Below are 22,890 nucleotides of genomic sequence, written 5' to 3'. Positions count from 1 at the left end.
AATGGTCCACATCATGGCCCATACTCTCCCCCATTCCATCCAGTGGGCCCTGTGAGGATTTACAATGTCCGGTGATTGCCTCTGAAGCACCATCCAGGGCAGCTCCATGTCCCAAAGACACCTCCACCTCTCATCTCTTCCTGCCTTTCCCCATACCCATCGTCCACCATGTCCACTTTTCTCAATCCAATACCACCTCTTCTATGTGGACATTGGATTGGTTGTGTCCATTGCACCTCTATGTCAAGAGGAGGCTCAAATTCCACATGGATGCTGGATGCAATCCTCCCATTTTCAGTTGTAATCACTCTAGGCTCCATGGTGTGGTGATTGTCCTTCTTCAACTCCATCTTAGCTGAGTGCGGTAAGTCCAATAAATCAGATTGTAGGTGCTGGAGTCTGTTGAGGTTCAGGACCTGGCTATCACATTGTCAGTCCAGAGATTCAAATCCCCTAAATATATCTTAAATCCCAACGTTAACTGCACCTCCAGCACATTAGCATGAAAGTCTTATGAAGGGAGATCCCATCTGAGTCCAGATTCATCACACATAAACACCATTTCCAAAGAGGGGCCATCTGCCCTGGTAGTTAACCCCATCGGCCATGGCCAAAACTCTCATGGGTCTCTTTAGCCTTCAAAGGAACCAATATCTGGGGGTTGTATCTGCTTTATCTGTCTCTCTGACTCTGCTCAGTTGTGCATGAGGGCAAACCTTCTGCCAGCCTCCAGACTCTTTTTTAGAAACTCGTAGCCATATAAACTCATTTCTCCTTTCCATTTCCCCCTTACTTTAGGTCAAACAGCATTTTAAAGTCATGTTATTTTATGTAGACATGGATATTCTGCTGATCCGCATTGAACCTTCCGTATAAGGTCCTTTTCCAGTTGCATCATCAGTTGGTATTTGATAGTGGTCCCTCGTTGCCAGGGAGGCTCGTCCCCGGGTGTCATGTCCCACGCTGGAGGGAAGGCATTGCATTTACATGCTGAGTTTGGCTTCGAGACTGGCCACATTTGAGTAACATGAAGGCTGACAGGAGGAAATTCCCAGGCACAATGTTGCTCTAGGCCTTGTTCTTATTTTAGGTTTATCAGCTCACAAGCATAGTCATTAGCATCAGGGGCTCACTGTTGAACCCTCACTCCCTCCAGGTCCCCGCCGCTGTACCTGGGAGACTGTCGCTGCTCCCCTAGGGACCGCGGCAGAGCACCACTGGCCAGGAACCCAGTACCCCCCCTGCTGTGGTTTTTAATTGTTGCCATTATGAGTATATCCAATCATTACCATGCCCCCTGGACATATGTTCTGTACAGCTCCCTGTCAGCCATATATCACCTGTCATTGGTATCCCATACCAGTATCCCTCCATTGCCATTGTTGAAACACTTTGTGGTCCAGAACTCCCCGAAATTTGAAGCCCAATATAATGTCATGGTCCCTTACTAGGGAATGGTATATAGCGATGGGTTTAAAGGATGGATAAAGAACTTGGATAAAGTTAGATAAAGAACTTAGATAAAGAATGTTGACTTGACCACTTCTATCTTAAGCATTTTGCTGGTGAAGACAGGTTGGGCTAATAATTTCTTTTAATTGCAAATAGAGTGTTGTGGGCTTATTATAGAAATTCTTTGGCCTTTCTACATCTCACAGTAACACAAAGTGCTATCACCTTTTCAGTGCATTGTTTTGTGAAGTACAAAACTGCTAGAGGTATTTGCTCAGTGCGAAGGCAGAATTTATTTGGATTTTGTTTTCTTTTAAGGAACTTAAAAGACTCCAAAAATAGACCCAAGTAATTTATACATAAGCAGACAGGGCTGGAGAGTTGCGATTAGTTCCAGAAATTGGTACAGTGCTTTTTTACCATAAGTTGCAAACATGCAAGCTAAGGTTTGGAAAAGGTCAATCATGAAGCCTGTCAGTGGAAGTTTACTTATAAATAGACACAGATCTTAAAGATGCTGGTGCCATTTTCTCCCCTTAATTCTAGATCTTACTTTCCTATTCTATCTTTACTCACATCTCTTACTATGTCCCTGCATATTTCTTTTCCTTCCAAATCCTCCCAGCCATTCTCCAGACATTGAGAATGATTTAGTAAATATTGCTTTAAGGAGGTCAAAGGCAGTGGAAGTTTCAGTCCAAACTAAGAGTTAGACTAAGCTTAACTACCATCATAGGACTGACCACAGCCCTCAGTCACTTCCCTGATATCACATAGTTTGTCATCATTAATCATGAAGAAGGGAGGTAATACTTAGCATCAGCAAAGCTACGGAGTACTTTGGAATGAAAGAGATGAGTCATTGAAGTAAATTTTTCCTGTGGGTTATGAGATGGTAGAAGTATGTATCTGTCTTGTAAAAAAACTTAACTCTTTCCTTTCCAGTGTCTATTAATGATGTCATTGATTAGAGAGAATATTTTCCTTAAGTTCCAGTAACAGACTATATATAGATAACTCCCAGCCACTGCTATCAACAATAGTAATACAGTTTCTTTGCTAAGCCCTATCATTTGTGTAGAATATAACTTAACTGTAAGAATACTCAAGACAAAAACCAACAGAAAGATCAATTTTTAACATTTGTGACCAATTATACTGTCATCTCCTCTCTGCTACTCCTAAGCAAGTAATTTATATTCCACCCACTTAAAAGAAGAGTTTGTCAGCTCTATACACCTCTGTACTCTTCTTGTGCTTTGAACAGCCTAATGTGTCACTTCCCCTCTGCATTTTCCACTTTCTTTATATTTCATATTGTGGTTTTTTTAAAGCTTTTTTGTAGTAGTCTTTTTTTAAGATTTATTTTATTTATTTATCTCTTCTTATCCCCTTGTTGTTTGCACTTGCCATGTCTGTTGTCATCTTTGTTTCTTTAGGAGGCACTGGGAACCAAACCTAGGATCTCCAATGTGGGAGGGAGGTACCTAATCGCTTAAGCCACCTCTATTTCCTGCTTTGTTGTGTCTCTCATTATGTTTTTCCTATTGTGTCTCTTGTTGTGTCATCTTGTCATGTCAGCTCACCACAACTGCCTGTTACACCAGCTTGCCACCCTGCTCGTCCTCCTTTAGGAGGCACTAAGAACCTCTGCTCCCTGCTTTGTCGTGTCTCTCATTATTTTTCCTCTTGTGTCTCTTGTTGCATCATCAGTTACATCAGCTTGTCATGCCTGCCCATCGTGCCAGATTGCTGTCTTCTTTAGCAGGCACCGGGAACTGAACCACGGACCTCCCACGTGGTAGGCAGGAACCCAATCACTTGAGCCACATCTGCTTCCCTACTGTTTTAATTTATCATTCTTTATCAGCCTATGGGCAGTCTCTTACTAGTAATTCATTAATCATAATGAAGTTTTCACTAACAAAAACATACTGAGGATCATGTTTGTCCATAATATTGTGCTAGGTAATTTGAGAGTCACAGAGTTATAAGTAAGATAGTCTCTGTCCTTCAGGAGACTAGAGTCTCATGTGAAAGAAATTTTATTATTTTCTGAGCTTCCAAGTATGTTCATGGTATGGTATTGTAGTACTATCCTCAAGGAGCTCACTAATGTATGTAAGTAACTATAGCACAAGGTAAAACTAGAATTTTTTTTAAAGTACATATTAAATGATATAGAAGTTCTGTAGGGAAATTAAGCTATGGAGCTTAATTTTCTTTTTAAGGATCTGATTTACTTCGACATGTTGAAATGGAAGAGTGAGGAAAGCCTTCCAAGTAAGCAAAGGCCCAGAGGCAGTTATTTGTCTGTTCATGCATTTATTAAAGAAGTATCCATTAAGCATCCTACTTGAGTTAGGTGCTATTCTAAGCTAAGCCCTAGGGATAGAGGGTGAACAAGATAGACACAGCCCCTAACTTATACTCTAAAAAGGTGTCAACCTGTAATTGGCTCCAGATGAGCAGAATCAGCAGTTCTGGAGAGTTCAGAGGAAGGAAAGAGTTGGCTCTTGGGTTGGGTTATGAAGAATTCTAAATATAGAATCTCTTCCCAGCTCTGTTTTTGCTCGTAAGCCAGTCTCACATATCTTTCATAACTCCTTATAGTGTTGTGCTTTTCAATACAGTATCCACTAGTCATGTGCCTGTTGAGCACTTGAAATGTGGCTAATCCAAATGTGCTGTGAGTGTAAAATACACAGAGTTTTGAAGATTAAATAAAAAAAGAGAGATGTAAAATATTTCAGTAATTTTTAAATTGATTATATATTCAAATGATAATATTTTGGAAAAGTTTTAAATAAATATATTGCTAAACTTACCTGTTTCTTTTTACTTTTTAAAGGTGGCTTCTAGAATATTTAAAATTAAATACATGGCTTCCATTTGTGGCTCACATTATATTTCTATTGGACAGTGCTGCTGTAGTGCAAGAGTACGCTCTTTGTGTTTACTTAGAAGGAAATGCTTCCTATGAAAATATTAAAGATGTGCTAAGGCTATTAATATGCATGTAAAGTACTCAGATAAAATCTGTATTTTTCTTGTTCTTTATTCTTTTGGCCCTCTTCTTATTTACTCACATATCTCTGCCCTTTCAACTTTATTAATGACTTCTGCCATAATTTTTATATATTTGCTTAACCACCTTGTGGTTCAAAATTAAAAGAAACTCCAGGTGAGAACAAAATAGTCTTAGTTTTCCTGATTTCAAAGAACTATTACCTTTTGTCCCCGTGCTTTTAGCGACCTATATATTTGCTGCTTCCTCAGCCTGCAAGATAACACTTTTCCTATCCCAGTCTACTCAGTTCTTAACCATCCTTCAAGACCTATCCAGTGACTCCTGCACTGTGAAACCTTCCCTAGCCCTTCAGTCAAGGTTAGGTCTCCCTCTTTATTGTTCCCATAGTAGCATCCTGTTCTTACTTGTGATGTTTGATGAATGGACTTAATGACTAGCGAACACTTTGAATTGAATTGAATTTACAACTGGAAGCAGGGTCTTTGCAGCACTTATTCCTCAGACTAACAGAAAATCAACAAGATAAATGAGTTCACTTGCCTCCTCATGACCAAAATTATGAGGTCATCTTGACTGTTTCATGAGGTCACATCTCTTCTGACTGGAGAAGTATTTGGGTGAAGGCTCAAATGACAAAATGATGGCAGGCTGTAGCATCTATTCCATTGACTGGTTCTTCAACAAACCACTTAACCTCTATTTTACCATTCAGAAAATAAGGGTGACACTTGGCACATCGTTTTCCCAGGGCTATTTTTATGTTTAAGGTAAGATGTTATATTATTAATAGAGTGCAATAATAGGTGACAACTCTGCCTCCATTCTGCGATTAAACTGTGTGCCTTTGTGTTTTGTTTGTTTGGTTTCCAATCAGGAGACTTCTGGGAACTATTTGTCAAATGGACTCAAAGTTAATGAAAATAGGCTTATCTGCTGTTTAATTTTTTTTTTTAATTAATCTAAGCATATGCCAAGTTGCCCTCTGAATTCCTAAATAATGTGTTTAATTTATTAGGCATCATTTGAAGATTGACGCCTTGCTAGTTGTATTACAAAATATCACCAGTGTACTCCTGATGTAATCTTACCTATGCTTTTATAAGGGAAAATATTACTGTTCCTTTGTTGCTCAGGTTCATTGTTGATTGATGATAATCTCTATCAAGATTTTCATCAATATCTTATGTCCATTATATTCATATAGTAACCATATTTTCTAAACCTTTAAAGAAATCAGTTAAGTTCCTATCAAAGTAATGTGACCCAGTAGTATACACTACCCTTCTGGGTGTCCATGAACTTAGGTACATGTGCATAACAAAAGAGCATGAGACTTGGAGGTGGAAATTGAGGTTCAGGTTCTTGCTATGCAACTTGTTTATTTTAAGACTTAAGCAAATCACTTGTGGGAATAGTAATACCAAATCATACTTCTTAGTATTAAATTATAAGAGAGAACCTATATAAAAAAATTCATAAACTGAGAAGCATTTATGGCAAATTGACTTTTGCAATAGGTTAATACTTTGAGTGAAATCCTCCAATTATATGTAACATTGAGTAAATGATAGGGGATGAAAGATTCTTCTGGCTTTAATTTATCAGTGGTAATTTGGATAAAAGGAGATGCCTCTAAACACATTGTGGATAAGTATGAGAGAGAAGATAACTTCAGTATTGTGCTTTAGAAATAATGGGTCAGGGCAGGTTCTGAAAGCATTTTTTTAAATACCCCATGGGACTGGATACTCAAGTAATGGGTCTGTAGTACTAAAAGTTGAGAATAGGTCCAGCACTGGAGACAGACTAGGGACTAAAGATTTAGAGTTCTGGCAATTTGGTACTATCTACTAAAATGTTTAATATGCATGTCCATGTCCCAGCATTTCTTTTTCATAGAATTTGTCATCCAGATACATATACATACATGTCTGAAAGTATAGGCACAGAATTTTTTGCAGTATTATATGAATATTTTTCTGGAACCTCTAATTTGCAAATGAAAGAATCCCAGTTCAAACTCACTTAAGTAAAAGAAAAAAATAATTTCCTCATAGGACTAAGAAGTCCAGAAGTATTCTTGCCTCAGGCCAGATGGTTCCAGAACCAACAATGTTTGGTCTCTAGGTATTTGTTATAGTTGTCTGTCTGTTTTTCCCAGTTCTGCTTTCTCTGTGTTAACCTCTTTCTCAGGTAGACTCACTCCTGGCAGCACCAGGTTAAACTACTCTCAGTGTAGCCATAAGGGGTTGGAGTGGGTTAAGAGTTCTTCCTCCCTTTTATAGTTCCACAAAGGTCCAAGGGATGAGACATCTCACTCTGCAGCTTGCCTATGGTCCATGCCTTGGACCATGTATTTTTCTCATTTTCTTGCTGTTGTTTTTTTAAGATTTATTTTTTATTTATTTCTCTCCCCTTTCCCGCACCCCCCCCCCAAGTTGTCTGTTCTCTGTGTCCATTCATGTGTGTTCTTCTGTGTCTGCCTGTATTCTTGCAGTGGCACCCGGAATCTCTGTCTCTTTGTTGTGTCATCTTGCTGCATCAGCTCTCCGTGTATGCGGCGCCACTCCTGGGCAGGCTGCACTTTCTTCCTGCTGAACGGCTTTCCTTATGGGGCGTACTCCGTGCACATGGGGCTCCCCTACGCGGGGAACACTCCTGCATGGCACGGCATTCCTTGTGCACATCAGCGCTGCAGCATGGGCCAGCTCACCACACAGGTCAGGAGGCCCTGGTTTAGAACCCTGGGCCTCCCACGTGGTAGGCAGACGCTCTATCCATTGAGCCAAATCCACTTCCTTCTTGTTTCTTAATAAACTCTTTACTCCCTTGTCTACCCCCCCCCCAAAAAAAAGTCCACGGTGTGACCCTGATTGTACCCACGTGGATCAAGAACCCATTCCTAATGCAGTTCCCCAGGGCAGGGGGATAGAATACTCTGATTAACCTGAGTCACATCCTTGGGGTGTCAGAGGGAAACAAGTCAGCCCTACTTGACCCACATGAAGAAATGCTGAGGAAATGGCACTTTCCGCCTGCAAGAGTATGGTGTTATCAAAAGAACAGGAGGAGGGCCCAGTGGTTAGGGCGTCTGTCTACCACATGGGAGGTCCGCGGTTCAAACCCCGGGCCTCCTTGACCCGTGTGGAGCTGGCCCATGCGCAGTGCTGATGCGCGCAAGGAGTGCCGTGCCACACAGGGGTGTCCCCGGCGTAGGGGAGCCCCACGCGCAAGGAGTGCACCCATAAGGAGAGCCGCCCAGCGCGAAGGAGGAAGCAGCCTGCCGAGGAATGGCGCCGCCCACACTTCCCGTGCCGCTGACGACAACAGAAGCGGACAAAGAAACAAGATACAGCAAATAGACACAGAGAACAGACAACCGGGGGAGGGAAGGAGAATTAAATAAATAAAAATAAATCTTAAAAAAAAAAAAGAACAGGAGGAGGGGTTAAGGACCCAGGCCTGGCTAAAGCAAGAGCTACTCCATATATATATATATATATTTCTAATAGCAAATATATGGAGGAGAAAGGTTAAACAAATATACATCATATTGTGGAATACTATGTAGTTAGTAAAATGAATGAGGTAAATCCATGTGCTGACAAGAAAAAACATCTACTGTATAGTATTAAATTTTAAAAAGGAAGTTGCTGAACAGTACTTGTAATATGGTCGTTTGTATGTGTGTTATTCCTTATGTTTGTGCTTACTTTTCCTTCTTGTATTTCTTTACGGCTTTTTGTTTATTATTATGTTTGCTTAAAATGAGTATAGATCACTTTTATAATGTAAAAAAAAAGTGGTGTCCCAGTTGGCCCCTATTCCAGACCAGAGACTGGGATCAGCAAGACCTGAGAACTGCAGAGAGATGGACATCTGTTAGGAAATGTGAAAAGGTATTCATGAAGCTAATATAAAAATAATAGGATCCAAGGAGTTGGATAGGACAGATTAAGATGCCTATTGACTTACATCCTGGAAAGGTGAAAAAGATTTGCTGGGAAAGTAAAATGTTAATCAGAAGGGCACATGGTTTAGAAGAGGTAGGGTCAAAAGCATGGAGAATTATTTTGACAACCGCACAAATGGAAGGGAAGAACAACAGAAGCAGAAACTTTAGGCAGCTTAGGGAAAAGAGTAATGCATCTGAAGTTGAGAGATCTGGTTCTGTCATTTGGGAACTCTGTTACCTTTGGAAGGTCACATATCAGGGTCCCTGATCTCATCTCTAAAATGAGGTTACCATTGCTTTCTCTTTTTTCTTCACAGGATGATTGTGAGATTCAAGTGAGATGAGAAAGAGCTACTTATGTTTAAAAAAATAAAAAGACCACTTAATTCCAAGTTAGAACCAAAATAGAGAGTTTATTTGAATGGGAATGTGCTGTTCTGGGAGAGGGAAAGACATTTATATATGTTTTTTGTGTGTATCTTTCCTTGTATTATTAACTAAAATGAATAGTTCTGCATAGTTGTCCACCTCCATATAATAATAGCAAGATAAAACAGTAGATATCATATACGATCATTATGGAAGAAAATAAGCAATTTTATTTTATTGGCTTGCCCAACAGAATTTTTAAAAAATATTACCATGAAATTCAAACAAATAGTACTCAGTAAAAAATAAATTATTAACATCCCTGTACTTTTTCTTGGATAGACTTATTTTGTAGAGAAACTGTAGCATTCCCTACACATGTAAAATCTTGCTGAATTTGTTTTGCTCTAATGTGTGTGTATTTTAGCATTTTGAGGTAAGCGCTGTGCATTCCAAATAGAAAATTCAAGTGCCATTCTATTTCTTATTATACCCTTATCTTCCATGTGCTTGGGCAAGTGCAAGGTAATGGACATAACAAACATAATTAACACATGGTAATCACTGCCTTCAAATAACCTCCAGTTAGTAGGGAAGACAGACATGTGGACAGAGACAGTGTAATGGGAGTGGGGCAGGATTGTTGGGAAGAGCTTACTGTACTTTGCTAACCCATTTTTTCTTTTCAGTCTTTCTAATTGCTTGCTAGAACTTTGACTTTTTAGTTGTTACTCTTCAGGTGTGTGTTGAGAATCAGGCATCTCTTCTTAGTTTTTTTGTTGTTGTTGTTTTTCACTTGCTAAGTCTGTTCATCTTCCTTGTTTCTTTAGGCGGCACTGAGAGCCGAACCCAGGACCTCTGATGTGGGAGGGAGATGTCTAATCACTTGCCACCGCTGCTCCCTGCTTTGTTGTATCTCTCGTTCTGTTTTTCCTCCCCACATCTCTTGTCACATCAGCTCGCTGCACCTGCTTGTCATGCCATCTCGCTGTCTTCTTTAGGAGGCACTAGAATCTGAACCAGCGACCTCTTGTGTAGTAGGTGGGAGCCCAGTTGCCTGAGCAACACCTGTTTCCCTCTTAGCTTTTGAGCATCCTTTGAAATTCAGTATTGCACCTTTAAGAAAAGTGGAAAAATTTCAGAGACTGAGTTTTTTGTTGTTTTTTTTAAAGAATTATTTTTATTTATTTAATTCCCCTCCCCTCTCCCGGTTGTCTGTTTTCTGTGTCTTTTTGCTGCGTCTTGTTTCTTTGTCCGCTTCTGTTGTCGTCAGCCCCACGGGAAGTGTGGGCGGCGCCATTCCTGGGCAGGCTGCACTTTCCTTCGCGCTGGGTGGCTCTCCTTTCGGGTGCACTCCTTGCACGTGGGGCTGCCCTACGCGGGGGACACCCCTGTGTGGCAGGGCACTCCTTGCGCGCATCAGCACTGTGCATGGGCCAGCTCCACACGGGTCAAGGAGGCCCGGGGTATGAACCGCGGATCTCCCATGGGGTAGACAGACACCCTAACCACTGGGCCAAAGTCCGTTTCCCGAGACTGAGTTTTTTAATTGCATAAATGTACCAGTCCTAGACTCAGGTCTTTTTTGGAAAAAGAGAAAGGATTCCCTCCTTTCCCCAAGCACAACAAACTTTTTAAAAGTTTTTTTATCTTAGACACTGTCCACTACAAAAGAAATTCGTCCTCCTATCTTAGGCTTTCTTTTCTGATTCCTTTGGATAGATAAAACTTTAAATCTGCTTTGAGGCTCAAGGCCTTGATAATTGTGTGTATTTAATAGACAAGCTATAAAAGTTAACTTCTTTGGCTCAGAAATGTGAGTTTATTCCTCTGCTCTTGCATCTTCTCACCTTCTCTTCCTCACCATTCACATTTGAGCTCCTATTAGCATGTGTCTAGCAATTTTCCAGCTCTCAAAAGGCCTGTGAACCAGGCCTTTTCCATTGGAGGACAGACAAAATAATCCTGATTCCTTAATTCTAGGTCTAGTTGCTGTTATTAAACCAGTCTTTTAGTAAATTCATATGTTGAACTGGTTCATATTATAAAGAGGCATTTTTCAGAGTCAAGGAGTGATTCTGTTGGCTCCTTAAAAATTATATGTTGATGTACTGTTTCATAACTTTGTAATAATGCACTGTTTTTGTAGCATTATTTCCTGAGTTTTAAAGGCTATGCTTTCATTTTCCCTTTCACTTCGACCTATGGAACATTACCTAGTTTACCTGCCTGTTTCTTTTCTGCTTTCTTCTTAAGTGAACTTGTTTGGTAGTAGTAGTAGTATTCCTGGTGATAATACCCCATTTATTGCTAATTCCTGATCTCTCACAAACACTACAGAACATTCAGTAGTTGTGTTAAAAGCCACTACCATATATGGGACCAAGAACAGAGTTTAATTTTGGAAGAAAAGCCATCCATTTTCTTACAAATTTTTTTAAAAAGCACAAAACTACAAATAAAAGAACAGAAAAGTATTGTCAAGGGCATTATGTCCTTAAAGATTTTCTTCAGCTCTGACTTTAGAACACAGTCATGACCAAAATATATGCTTTTTTTGTGGTTGAAATACTAATGTAGATACTATTTTTAAATACAGATATTAATTTTATTTTGCTTCACAGATAGTTTAGTTTTATAAAAGAAAATGAAAGGCTAATTATTAGGCAATAATATGATGAGATTACTAAAAGCTTCAAGGTAGTTCTATTTCAGTTCTCAACCTGATATGCATTTAAAAATATCTTTTCTAAGAGTAGTTACTGTTCATAATTCATTATGGAATCTTTTTAGGTAACAGCTTGGATGGTAAAGAAGCCGTTATCCTTGATTTGGTGTGCTTAATACAAGTTGAATTTATAACAGACTGAAAATTAGCTGTAGTGTTGTACCCCCCCACTTCCTGTTGTTTGCAACTTGATATATATGTGAGCCGTATGTCTGTCAGGGCTTATAAAAATACATGAATCTTGAATGAAAAAGCTGTTTCATAGTACCCAGGAAAAATATATACAAGATAATATGTGTTGAGTATATATATAACTTTGCAGGTTAGGTTTATGGAGATTTAACTTGTGACTAAAGGAAATATAATGAAATGTGTTGTGGAAATCCTTCAGAACAGGAAAATTCAGGATTCATGCAGTTGACCAATTTAATGGGAAGGTGCTTTATTTCCAGAGCAGTTGAGGGGTTATAAAACTCCCTTATTTTCTGATATACCATGGATCAAAGAATCAAGTGCATATCTACTTTGCCCAAATCTCCTCCCCCACTTCCATTACTTCATAATTATGTACAGGAAGTACCTTGTTTACAACATGTGTAGCTTGTGTTGCAATTCAGGCTCTGTCCTCATTTCCACAATCTTTTAAAGGGTTCCCATTGTTCATTAAAAATTTCTCCGGCAAGGAATTGAGGATGGCTGTGCTTGAAGTATACAGGATTTCTCATTTAAATTCAATCCAGGGGAGAAAATCACTACTATGTGGTAATCTCTGACCAAAGAGGCAGACTTTCTCAGTGGGTAGTGTCTGTGTCTTTCACTAGCATCACTGACCACTTCATGGGCAGTCACGGGAAAAAACAAGCACAGAATGGAATTTGCAAGGGAATCTTTCTCTACAGATAGTTCTAATAAATTCTGAGCTTTGCCTACCAAAGAGATTTCATGCCCAGCAGTATATTTTTCTGTAATACCTATGAAACCTTAAACAGACAAGGTGTTTAGCCTTTAAATGAATTCCCTTGGGGAATAGATTTAGCTTAGTGGTTGAGCACCTGCTTCCCAGGTACAAAGTCCTGGGTTCAATCCCTGATATCTCCTTAAAAAAAAAAATTCCCTTAAAAAGATATAGAGTAGGGAAGCAGATTTGGCCCAACGGATAGGGCATCTGCCTACCACATGGGAGGTCTAGGGTTTGAGTCCTCGGCCTCCTTGAGCCTTGTGATGAGCTGGCCCACGCATAGTGCTGATGTGTGCAAGGAGTACCATGCCATGCAGGGGTGTCCCCTGAGTAGGGGAGCCCCACGCACAAGGAGTGCTCCCTGTAAGGAGAGCCGCCCAGTGCAAAAAAGGTGCAACCTGCCCAGGAATGGCACCGCACACGTGGCAAAATGAGACACAGATTCCAGGTGCCATTGACAAGAATGCAAGCGGACACAGAAGAACCACAGCAAATGGACAAAGAGCAGATAACTGGGGGGGGGTAGGGAGTGGGGGGAGAAGGGGAGAGAAATAAATAAAAAATAAATCTTAAAAAAAAAAAGATTAGTATACTTGTTCTGGTCTGAAATAACTTCTAAGAGACTGGCCTTTTGGTTGTTTCTGACTCATACTATATTAGTCATAAAACAGCAAAATACCTTTTATTTCTACCGTTTAGATACAGTGTTTCTCAGCTAAGATAGCATAAAGAATCACCTTCGGAACAAGGCTTGCAGTCGCTCCCAGAAATTCTGATTCATTTGGTCTGAGGTGAAATCACTTTATCTGTCTTTAAAACCTTTTAGAAATGCTTCTAATAGACTCAGCTTCCAGGTGAGTACCAGTACCACCTTACATGGAATCGAGTTGCTGGTTCTGTGGCTTTACAAAGAGGAATGCTAGAGGGTAGTAAAAGGAAATCCTAGCTATGGTCAGAATTCTGGATTTAAAAGGATGTAGTCCAACTCTCACCTTTTTACAGATCAAAAAGCTAATCCAGAGAAGTAAAGGAATTTTCCAGAGTTGGTGGCAGAACCAATCACTAGATCTAAAACTCTGACTAGAGCTCTTTCTTCATTAGCATCTTGGACCTAACTTCTCTCCCAGAAATGGTACAAAGTCACACAATGGTCTAGAAGTTGTCTTGCATATCCCAAAGCCTTCCAGGGCATTGTAAGGTCTGAGGGCACTTAATATAGAAACAAATACTGCAACAAACTGGAGCTCCTCGCTTCTTTGAAGTTCCTAGGCAAGAATGAATGACACTATGGTAAGAAATTATTGACATCACCCAAAATGTAACTTCTTTATAAATGTGGAAACTTGAGGCAAAAAACACCTAGATTTGGTACTAAAGATTGTCAAGGACATTATCATTTGTCTCATTTAAACTGATATTTAAGTATTGGCAGCAAGTCTAGGATATTACGCCAATATTTTGTTTCTAAGTTATCCTGGCTAAAAGCTTGTATTTTAAAAGGAGGATATTGAGCCTACATTTGTAATTTAACCAAATAAGGGAATAATATGTCTATTAATTAGGATTATATTTCACTTGGAAAAAAATTACGAATTTTGCCCATTAGCTCAAGATGGTAGAGAGAGAAGCTTCAAGATTCCTTCTGCCAACAGAAACTTTGAACAACTGCCAGAAACTGTCAGAAACACCTTTCTTGGGTCTCCAGACAGCAATTAAAGGACTGTAGTTACAAGGCAAGCACCAAATCAAGATTAAGACTTCTTAAAAGCCATAGGATCTATGGCACCTTGGATGGTCCTGCCCCCATCTCCTTACCAGCTTGGTGCAGAGCTGACCTATGCTTCCAGTATGGATTCCTGGTCCTTGTTCCAGAGGTTGCTGGAGTGGCTCTTGTGTACATGGTAGAAGTATGTATGTCAGGCCCAGTCTGTCTGGTGGTAGCCTGAGGGATTCACTGTCCCAGAACTTGCTTTGTGGGTAGAAGGTGGCTCACAGAACTCTCCAATAGAATGCTGTGGGAGAGTAGTTAAGTCACACTCCCTGGGGTAAGGGATTGCTTGCTGTAGGATGTACAGTGCAGTGCTCAGGAGCATGAGAAAACTATTTCCTGTGGAAAAGTAGAAGAGAGAGAGGCATTCCCATCCTTGTCAATGAGGAAATTCCTAGAGCTGCATGCCGATGCCCAAGACAAAACCAAACACATGTGCAAAAATGATCAGGGAGATCTCTACTCTTTGGCCTGGAACTTTTCTAATACAACCAGTTTTATGGATAAGCCCTGAAGGAGAGCATTCACACAGCACACAGGCCAATCTGCATGGACTGGGAGAAGTATGTTTTTATTTTCCTTCTTTTCTTTCTGTCTCTCTATTTTTTTTTTTTTTTGGGGGGGGCGGGGGGTGGTTAGCTCCTGGCATTCAAGTAAAACTCAGTTGTAACACTAGCTGGATACAAGCTTAAGGAACAAATGCTGCAGAGTTCAAATTTCAGCAATAACATATTAACATATCAAAATGTCCAGGTTTCAACAAAAGGCTACAAAATGTGTGAAAAAACAGGAAGCTATGGCCCAGGCAAAGGAGAAGATAAAAGCATTAGAAACCCTCAGTGGGAAGTGATGTGGCTCAAGCAATTGAGCTCCCACCTACCACATGGGAGGTCCCTCATTCAGTTCCTGGTGCAACAGGAGATATCAAGGTGGTGCAACAGGTAGGCATGGCAAGCTGATGCAACAAGGTGACACAACAAAAAACAAGAAGGAAAACATAATGAGAGACCCAACAAATCAGGGAGTGGAGGTTCCTGGTACTTCCTAAAGAAGACAAGCAAGACAGCAAGCTGATGTGATGGGTAGGTGTGGCAAGCTGACACAGTAAGATGATACAACAAGAGGCACAAGAAGAAAAACATAATAAGAGACACAACAAAGCAGGGAATGGAGATGGCACAAGTGATTAGATGCCTTCCTCCCACATTGGAGGTCCTGGGTTCGGCTACCAGTGCCCCTAAAGAAATAAGGAAAGCGAACAGACAGAGTAAGTGCAAACAATGATGGGGTGGGAAGAAATTAAATAAAATAAACAAATAAATAAAATAAAGCTATTAGAAAGAAGGAAAGAAACCATCAGTGAGGAAAACCAGACCTGGGACATTCCAGACAAAAAGACTAAAAAATATAAAAGGTGCAAAAGTTAAAGAAAAACGTGGACAAAGAACTAAAGGAAATCAGAAAGATGACAGATGAACAACACAGAAAGAATATCAAATGAGAGATAGAAATTATGAAAAAGAACCAAACAGACTGAAGACTAAAGTAACAGAAATTAAAAATTCCTGAGAGGGATTCAGCAACAGAGTGGAGCTGGCAGAAGAAAGAATCAGTGAACTTGAAGATTGGACAATTGAAATCATCCAGTCCAAGGAGCAGAAAGAAAGAATGAGGAAAAATGAACCTATCCTGAGGAATCTGTGGGAGTCCATTAAACATACCAATATACCCATTGTGGGATCCCAGAAGGAGAAGAAAGAACCAAGAGAGAATTCTCAAAGCCACAAGCAACCTGTCACATACAAGGGAGCCTCCATAAGATTAAGTTCAGATTCCTCGTCAGAAACCATGGCAGCAAGAAGCAGTGAGATGACATTTAAAGTGCTGAAAGCAAAAATGAGGGAAGGATTAAGACATTCCCAGATATATAAAAGCTGAAGCACTTCATCACCACTAGACTGCCCTGATAAGAGATGCTGAAGAGAGTTCTGCAGTTTGAAAGGGAAGAACACTAGACAGTAGTTCAAACCTGCAGGAATACATAAAGATCTCTAGGAGGGTAATGACATGGGTCAATATAAATGCCATTCCTTGTAGTTTTGGTTTGTAACTCTGCTTTTTATTCCTACAGGATCTAAAAGGCAAAATGCATAAATGTAATGATAAATCAGTGATTTTGGACTCATAATGTATAAATATGTAATTTGTGACTAAACTACATAAGGGTGGGGAGATGGAGGGGTGTAAGAACATAGTTTGTATATAAAAGATAGTTATAGATTTAGAATATTAAATTTAATTCCCATGGTTTCTACAAAGAAAATATTTCAGAATAGGCAAGCTTATTGAGACAGAAGTTAGAGTACCAATTGCCAGAGGCAGGGGCAATGGGGGATTAATTTATGGTTAGTGTAGCATTTTTGTTTGGGGAGATGGGGAAGTTTTAGTAATGGGAGGTGGTGAGGGTATTACAATACTGTAAATGTGATTAATCCCACTGAATGGTAGCATTAAGCATGGTTGACATGAGAAAAGTTTATATTGTATGTTCCCACAAGTAAAAAAGAAAGGAAAAAAAAGAGACAATGACAATAGCAATACTTGATTCTGGATAGGATCTAGCAAGGGAAGAGAAAAGATACAAAGGGACATTATTGGGACATTGGAAAAAATTGGAATGTAAATTGTAAGCTTTATATCAATGTTAAATTGTTTTAACTTGATAACTGTACTTGAAATATTTACATAAGTGTATATCCTTTGTTCCTAGGAAATGTACATGGAAGTATTAAGTGTTCAAAGAGCATGATATTTATACAGCCTGCATGCAAGTGTTCAGAAAATGTATATATAGATAAAATAAATGGCACCACAAATGTATTAAAAAGTTAAAATTGGTGTATCTGGAGGGAGTATGGGTATGTTGAAGGTCTCTGTGTGGTGCTTATATTATTTTTTTAACTGTCCTGTAAGTTTGAACCAATTTCAAAAGTCAGAAGTTAAAAATAAAATAACAGTCAAGACAAGGATTGACTTTTCTCTTGAGTAAAAGAATTCTGGAGGAAAGGAAGTCCAAATTGGTATGGTTGTTTCATCGCCATCAGGATCTCAGATTTTTCTTTCTTCCTTCTGCATCCATTCTTGGCACTATTTTATGTCTTCAAGATTTCTGGTGATTCTCTATGGCTTTGGGTGCTTCAGCTATCATCAGAGGGGCACACTTCCCACTTGAGTCAACACCCTTGATAGAACCAACCCACCCAGTAATTTTCTGCTTTCATCTTATTTGTCATTCCTATTGTTACATGAGACTGGAAAGTTATAACTGGGCATGTTGCTGTTCTCTACAATTAGGGGTTCTGTTATTAAGAAGGGGAGAATGGATATTGGGAAGGCAACCAACAGTCTGCCACTACTTGCTTTGAGGAGTATGATATTTATATTAGGAAAAACAAATTTTAGTAACATAAAAACTGTTATATAGGACAGAGATTAAATAGACCACCAAACTGCATCAACCTTATAACTCTGCTTTGGATTTCTCAACTATTCATTCAGAACAGGTGTTAGGTTTTGTATATTTTAAATAAGCTAAAGAATACCCAGGTCAGCTAACAGCAAGGTGAAGATGGTCAACCACCACACCAGGGAATCAAGAGTGCCTACAACTGCAAACAGAGGAATTATGTCCATTGTCCATGTGGAATCTAAGCCCTCTCTTGATCTAGAGGTGGAGGGGACATCGCCATCCCAGGGTCCACAAAATGGAGGAATAAAATATGGACTAGAGTGGACTTACTGATATTCTACTATAAAACTATTGTGATGAGTAATAGAAGAAATTTTAGCATCGAGGTGGAGAAAGTGGCCACAGTAGTTGTTGAGGGCAGGGAGATGGAAGAAGAGATGTGATGTGGGGGCATTTTTGGGATTTTGAGTTGTCCTAAATGATATTGTAGGGTCAGATGCTGGACTTTATATATCCTGCCATAACCCACTGAATATACTGGGGAGAGTGCAAACTACAGGATAAACTATTATCTATGTAGTGCAGCAGTGCCCCAAAATGTGTTCACCGAGTGCAATGAGTGTGCCACAATAATGAGGGAGGTTGTTGGTGTGGGAGGAGTGGGATGGGGGGATGGGAGGTATACAGGAATGTCTTATATTTTTTAATGTAACATTTTTTTTGTGATGTATCTTCAAAAAAATACAGTTTACAAAAATGATGTGGTGGAGGGGTGGGGAGTGGGATATATGGGAACCTCTTATATTTTTTGTTTTTATATGTTTTTTAATGTAACATTCCTTGTGATCTATTAACTTTAATTTAAAAAATATATATTAAAAAAATACATTCTTCAAATTAACTGGGAAAAAGACACTTCAAATTTAATCCTGGGGAAGCAGATGTGGCTCAACTGGTAAGAGTGTCGGTCTACCACATGGAGGGTCCAGGGTTCAATCCCCAGGTCTTCCTGACCTGTGTGATAAAGCTGGCCCACACGTAGTGCTGCTGTGTGCAGTGAGTGCCGTGCCACACAGGGGTGCCCCTGCGTAGGGTTGCCCCACGCACAGGGATTGTGCCCTGCAAGAAAAGCTGCCCCCCGTGAAAAAAGCCCAGCCAGCCCAGGAATGGCGTCGCGCACACGGAGAGTTGACGCAGCAAGATGATGCAACAGAAAAGAGACACAGTTTCCCAGTGCTGCAGGATAATGCAAGCCGAGGCAGAAGAACACACAGTGAATGGACACAGAAAGCAGCCAGCTTGACGGGGAAGGGGGGCGGGGGGGGAGTCCACAAGACAATTCAGTGGGTATTTACTGAGCAAGCAGTAGTGGAGTTTTACTATATTATATGATATGAACTAGGAATAAACATATTTTTAAAAACAAACTTCATGGTGGCAGACTTGGCCCAGTGGTTAGGGCGTCCGTCTACCACATGGGAGGTCCACAGTTCAAACCCTGGGCCTCCTTGACCCGTGTGGTGCTGGCCCATGCGCAGTGCTGATGCATGCAGGGAGCCGGGCCACACAGGGGTGTCTCCCACATAGGGGAGCCCCATGCACAAGGAGTGCGCCCCGTAAGGAGAGCCGCCCAGTGTGAAAGAAAGTGCAGCCTGCCCAAGAATGGCACCGCACACACAGAGAGCTGACACAACAAGATGACGCAACAAAAAGAAACAGATTCCTGTGCTGCTGACAACAACAGAAGAGGACAGAGAAGACGCTGCAAATAGAACAGACAACCGGGGTGGGAGGGGGAAGGGGAGAGAAATAAATAAATAAATCTTTAAAAAAAAACCACAAAACTTCACGGTTTAGATGGGATTAATCACATTTACAATATTGTAGTACCCTCACCACTTTCCATTACTAAAACTTTCTCATCTCCCCCAACAGTATGTGAAATAGTTAAATATACACATATCATAGCAATGAATGATACTAAGTCCAGATATAGAAGACCTGCCCTAGAGAGAAGGACTGGCACATTGGGTTAAAAAGGGAACAGTAAGATGGAGAGAAGTTTGTGGTCGAAAAGCCTTGGAGGCAAGAAGCAAGCAGTAATTTACAGCCTAAGTACCTGTAGACTGAGGTTTACACAAATTTGCAACATGAAAGTGTTTCATCTCTATGAGACCAGATAATAGAACAATGTTTTTTATAGATTCATTTGTATCCATTGTTCATGTGGTGCCATTTAGCACACATTGACTGTCTCATGTTTGCAATGCACTTTAAGGAGAAAATTCATTCACAAGTTGCCACTTATGCGAGAAAGTCAAAATTTTGCCTTGTTATAACAATTTAAAATCTGGGAAAAATCCAGCCCCCCTACCTCCCCAGCCCCCTTTTTTCCCTTTCTTACTTATCAACAACCAAACCCTGAGTGTCTGTTGACTTTTCTCCAGCTTATAGAAACAGGAAACTTCAGAGTCCCTATGAGAAAAGGTCCAGTTGGCCTGGGGCCATGTACACCCTTGGTGACCTGGCCCCTTCAGTCTAAGTTCTTCATGAAGCAACAGTTGCAAACAGCTCCTTGTGGCTTTGCCAGCAAGCACAGGGAGTGCTAATGAAACCAGCTAATGCCAGCAGATGTGTTAGCCTGACCTTTGAGCTCAGTGAACGATCCTTTGCACCTTTTATGATATTGAGCTTGTGGGCATCCTTTGGGAAGAATAGTTTACACTCAGATCCTATAATGGATGAGGGACCATTCTCTTTCTTATATAGCAGTAGAAATGCCTTCAGCATTCTGGTGTTAAATATCTGCTTATTTGAACATATTGTGCAATGCTTAACCTTTCCTACCCATTATTAGTTTCCAGTGAAGCTATTGTGCTCAGTTTAAGTTTTCCAGTAAAGACTGTGAAAGTAAATTAAAATCTTGGTACATTTTCTTTATATTTATTCTGTGTTAATGCATTGTCTCATATTTTTGTGTGTGTGTCTCCCCTTCTGTGTCCCATTTCTCTTCTGCTTTCAGGTGAAGGTCTCCCACAGGTATATTACTTTGGACCTTGTGGGAAATACAATGCCATGGTGCTGGAGCTTCTTGGCCCTAGCTTAGAGGATTTGTTTGACCTCTGTGACAGAAGTTTTACTTTGAAGACGGTGTTAATGATCGCCATTCAGTTGGTAAGTTGGTACTGCTACTCTGAAAGAACAAGCGGGTTCCTCAGAACATCCTCCGGGGCTTTTTTGGTGATTCACTAGCTATGATGACACTTAGAAAATGCCTATTCCTAGGCTTGATGGCATTCTGGAAGCTGTCTGGGGCAAAAAGGGTTAACCCAGAAAATTCAAGCTGCATCTATAGTTTGTTCTACTAAGAATTTGTACTTTGGAGCAATACCTTGCCTTAATTGAAGTTGAAACATACAGCATGTATTTTAGACTGAGGAAAAAGAGGATGATTATGTGAAGTTGTCCAAATGCTATAATTTCTTTGAAATTTTATTTCTTGGGTTTAAACAGGTAGTTGTAGGTTTTGTCTTTGTGCTGCCTCTCCCCTCACTGTTGCATCCAAGAAAAGATTGGAGATGTAATCCCTTGTGCTAATGCTCAGATTCCAAAGTTGTGTGACCATGTACTTGCCTTTTGTTCTCTGGCCTCCATGTCTCACAGAGACTGACACAACTAAAGAGGTAGCTCTCTTTACCTCCTACCAAATTACCAATTTAGGGAGCATTTGAGACAGTTCCTTTGAGGAGTTTGTCCAGCCCCTCAGGAGAAGGGTGCAGATGCATCTTTGTTTAAAATGGTGATGGTTTTACCCATTGCCCAATAAAAATTTGAAACCTTAGAAATTGACCCTGGCTTTTGGTCTAAAATTCAAATGTCCAAGCTTCCCTTACTATATTAAATAAGTAGAAAAGCTTGGTCAATAGAAATACTTAATGACAAATGAAATAAGTTTATGATCACTATTTTGGGTTATATTTACTTTAACGTGAAAACTGCAATCCTGCCTCTGCAGCTAACTAGCTATGTGACTTCTGGGTCTCACTTCTCTTATTTATACAACAAAGAGAGCTGGGTTGGGGAGTCCTGTCTGACTGAGGGCAGAAGGCAGATATATCAGTGGCACCTGTCTCAAAGGCTACTGACATAGTCTTTTATCCTACCTGGGAATAACTTCTTGCCTCCTAAATGCTTTCCTTTCTAAAATAGCATAAAAACAATCAGGTTTTTTTTTTTTGTCCTGTTTTAGCTTTCTCGAATGGAATATGTGCACTCAAAGAATCTCATTTACCGAGATGTCAAGCCAGAAAACTTCCTGATTGGCCGACAAGGCAATAAGAAAGAGCATGTTATACACATTATAGACTTTGGACTGGCCAAGGAATACATTGACCCTGAAACCAAAAAACACATACCTTATAGAGAGCACAAAAGTTTAACTGGAACTGCAAGATATATGTCTATCAACACGCATCTTGGCAAAGGTGTGTTTGTTTTCTGCTCCATTAGAGGGGGCAGGCCATTAAAACAACGTTTTATTCCAGTAACACTTTTATCCCCGTTGTGTGTTACAACTTGTGGTTCTTATAGTTTCACAAGGTAAGTGATTTTAATATTTGAGAAATTAAGATGGTAAGTTAGTAACTTTCCTAACGTCTGCTATCGGCTACCTAAGGATTTTTAATTCTTTACAATGTTTTCAAGTGCTTTGTTTCTCAGCAGTGTGGGTACTTGAATTATTGTATTAAGGTGATATAGCATTTTAGTGAGTTTACTAATGACTTTGGTATTTATATACATATGACCCCATAAATAACTGTCCTGAAAAGAACATCAAACTTTTATCTGCTTTGAGAAAGAATGCTCTACTTAAACATGGACTAGGCTTCTTTTCACAGTTCTGTCCAAATAATTCTTCAAGGAAGAACCTATGACTTACTCAGTGAAAAGGTGTTTGCTTTTTCATGAGTCCTGCATTTTATTTGTGTTCCTCAGAGATATTGCAGGTTTGGTTCCAGACCACTGCAATAATGCAAGTCACATGAATATTTTAGTTTCCCAATGCGTATAAAAATTACATTTGCACTATACTTTAGTCTATCAAGTGTGTGAGAACATTATATCTTTTTTAAAAAATGTATATACCTTATTTAAATTTGA

At 39.9% G+C, this 22,890-nt stretch overlaps 1 protein-coding gene across 11 annotated transcripts in view; it reads left to right on the top strand.

The window, feature by feature from the left end:
* CSNK1G1 (casein kinase 1 gamma 1) overlaps positions 1-22,890 on the top strand; it is a 193,361-nt gene that overhangs the window by 111,611 nt on the left and 58,860 nt on the right. For all 11 annotated transcript variants that reach the window (XR_011648439.1, XM_058294327.2, XM_058294329.2 and 8 more), the window contains 2 exons: positions 20,753-20,904; positions 21,980-22,214. Coding sequence is in view for 10 of the 11 variants with exons in the window: in XM_058294327.2 (XP_058150310.1) it covers positions 20,753-20,904; positions 21,980-22,214 (387 nt within the window). In the remaining variant the exon portion in view is untranslated. The remainder of the gene's footprint in view (positions 1-20,752; positions 20,905-21,979; positions 22,215-22,890) is intronic.

The sequence above is a fragment of the Dasypus novemcinctus genome, chromosome 3 (genome assembly GCF_030445035.2).
Source record: "Dasypus novemcinctus isolate mDasNov1 chromosome 3, mDasNov1.1.hap2, whole genome shotgun sequence".
NCBI lineage: Eukaryota > Metazoa > Chordata > Mammalia > Cingulata > Dasypodidae > Dasypus > Dasypus novemcinctus.
Note: the sequence above shows the minus strand (reverse complement) of the source record. Positions and strands in the feature narration are given on the sequence as shown.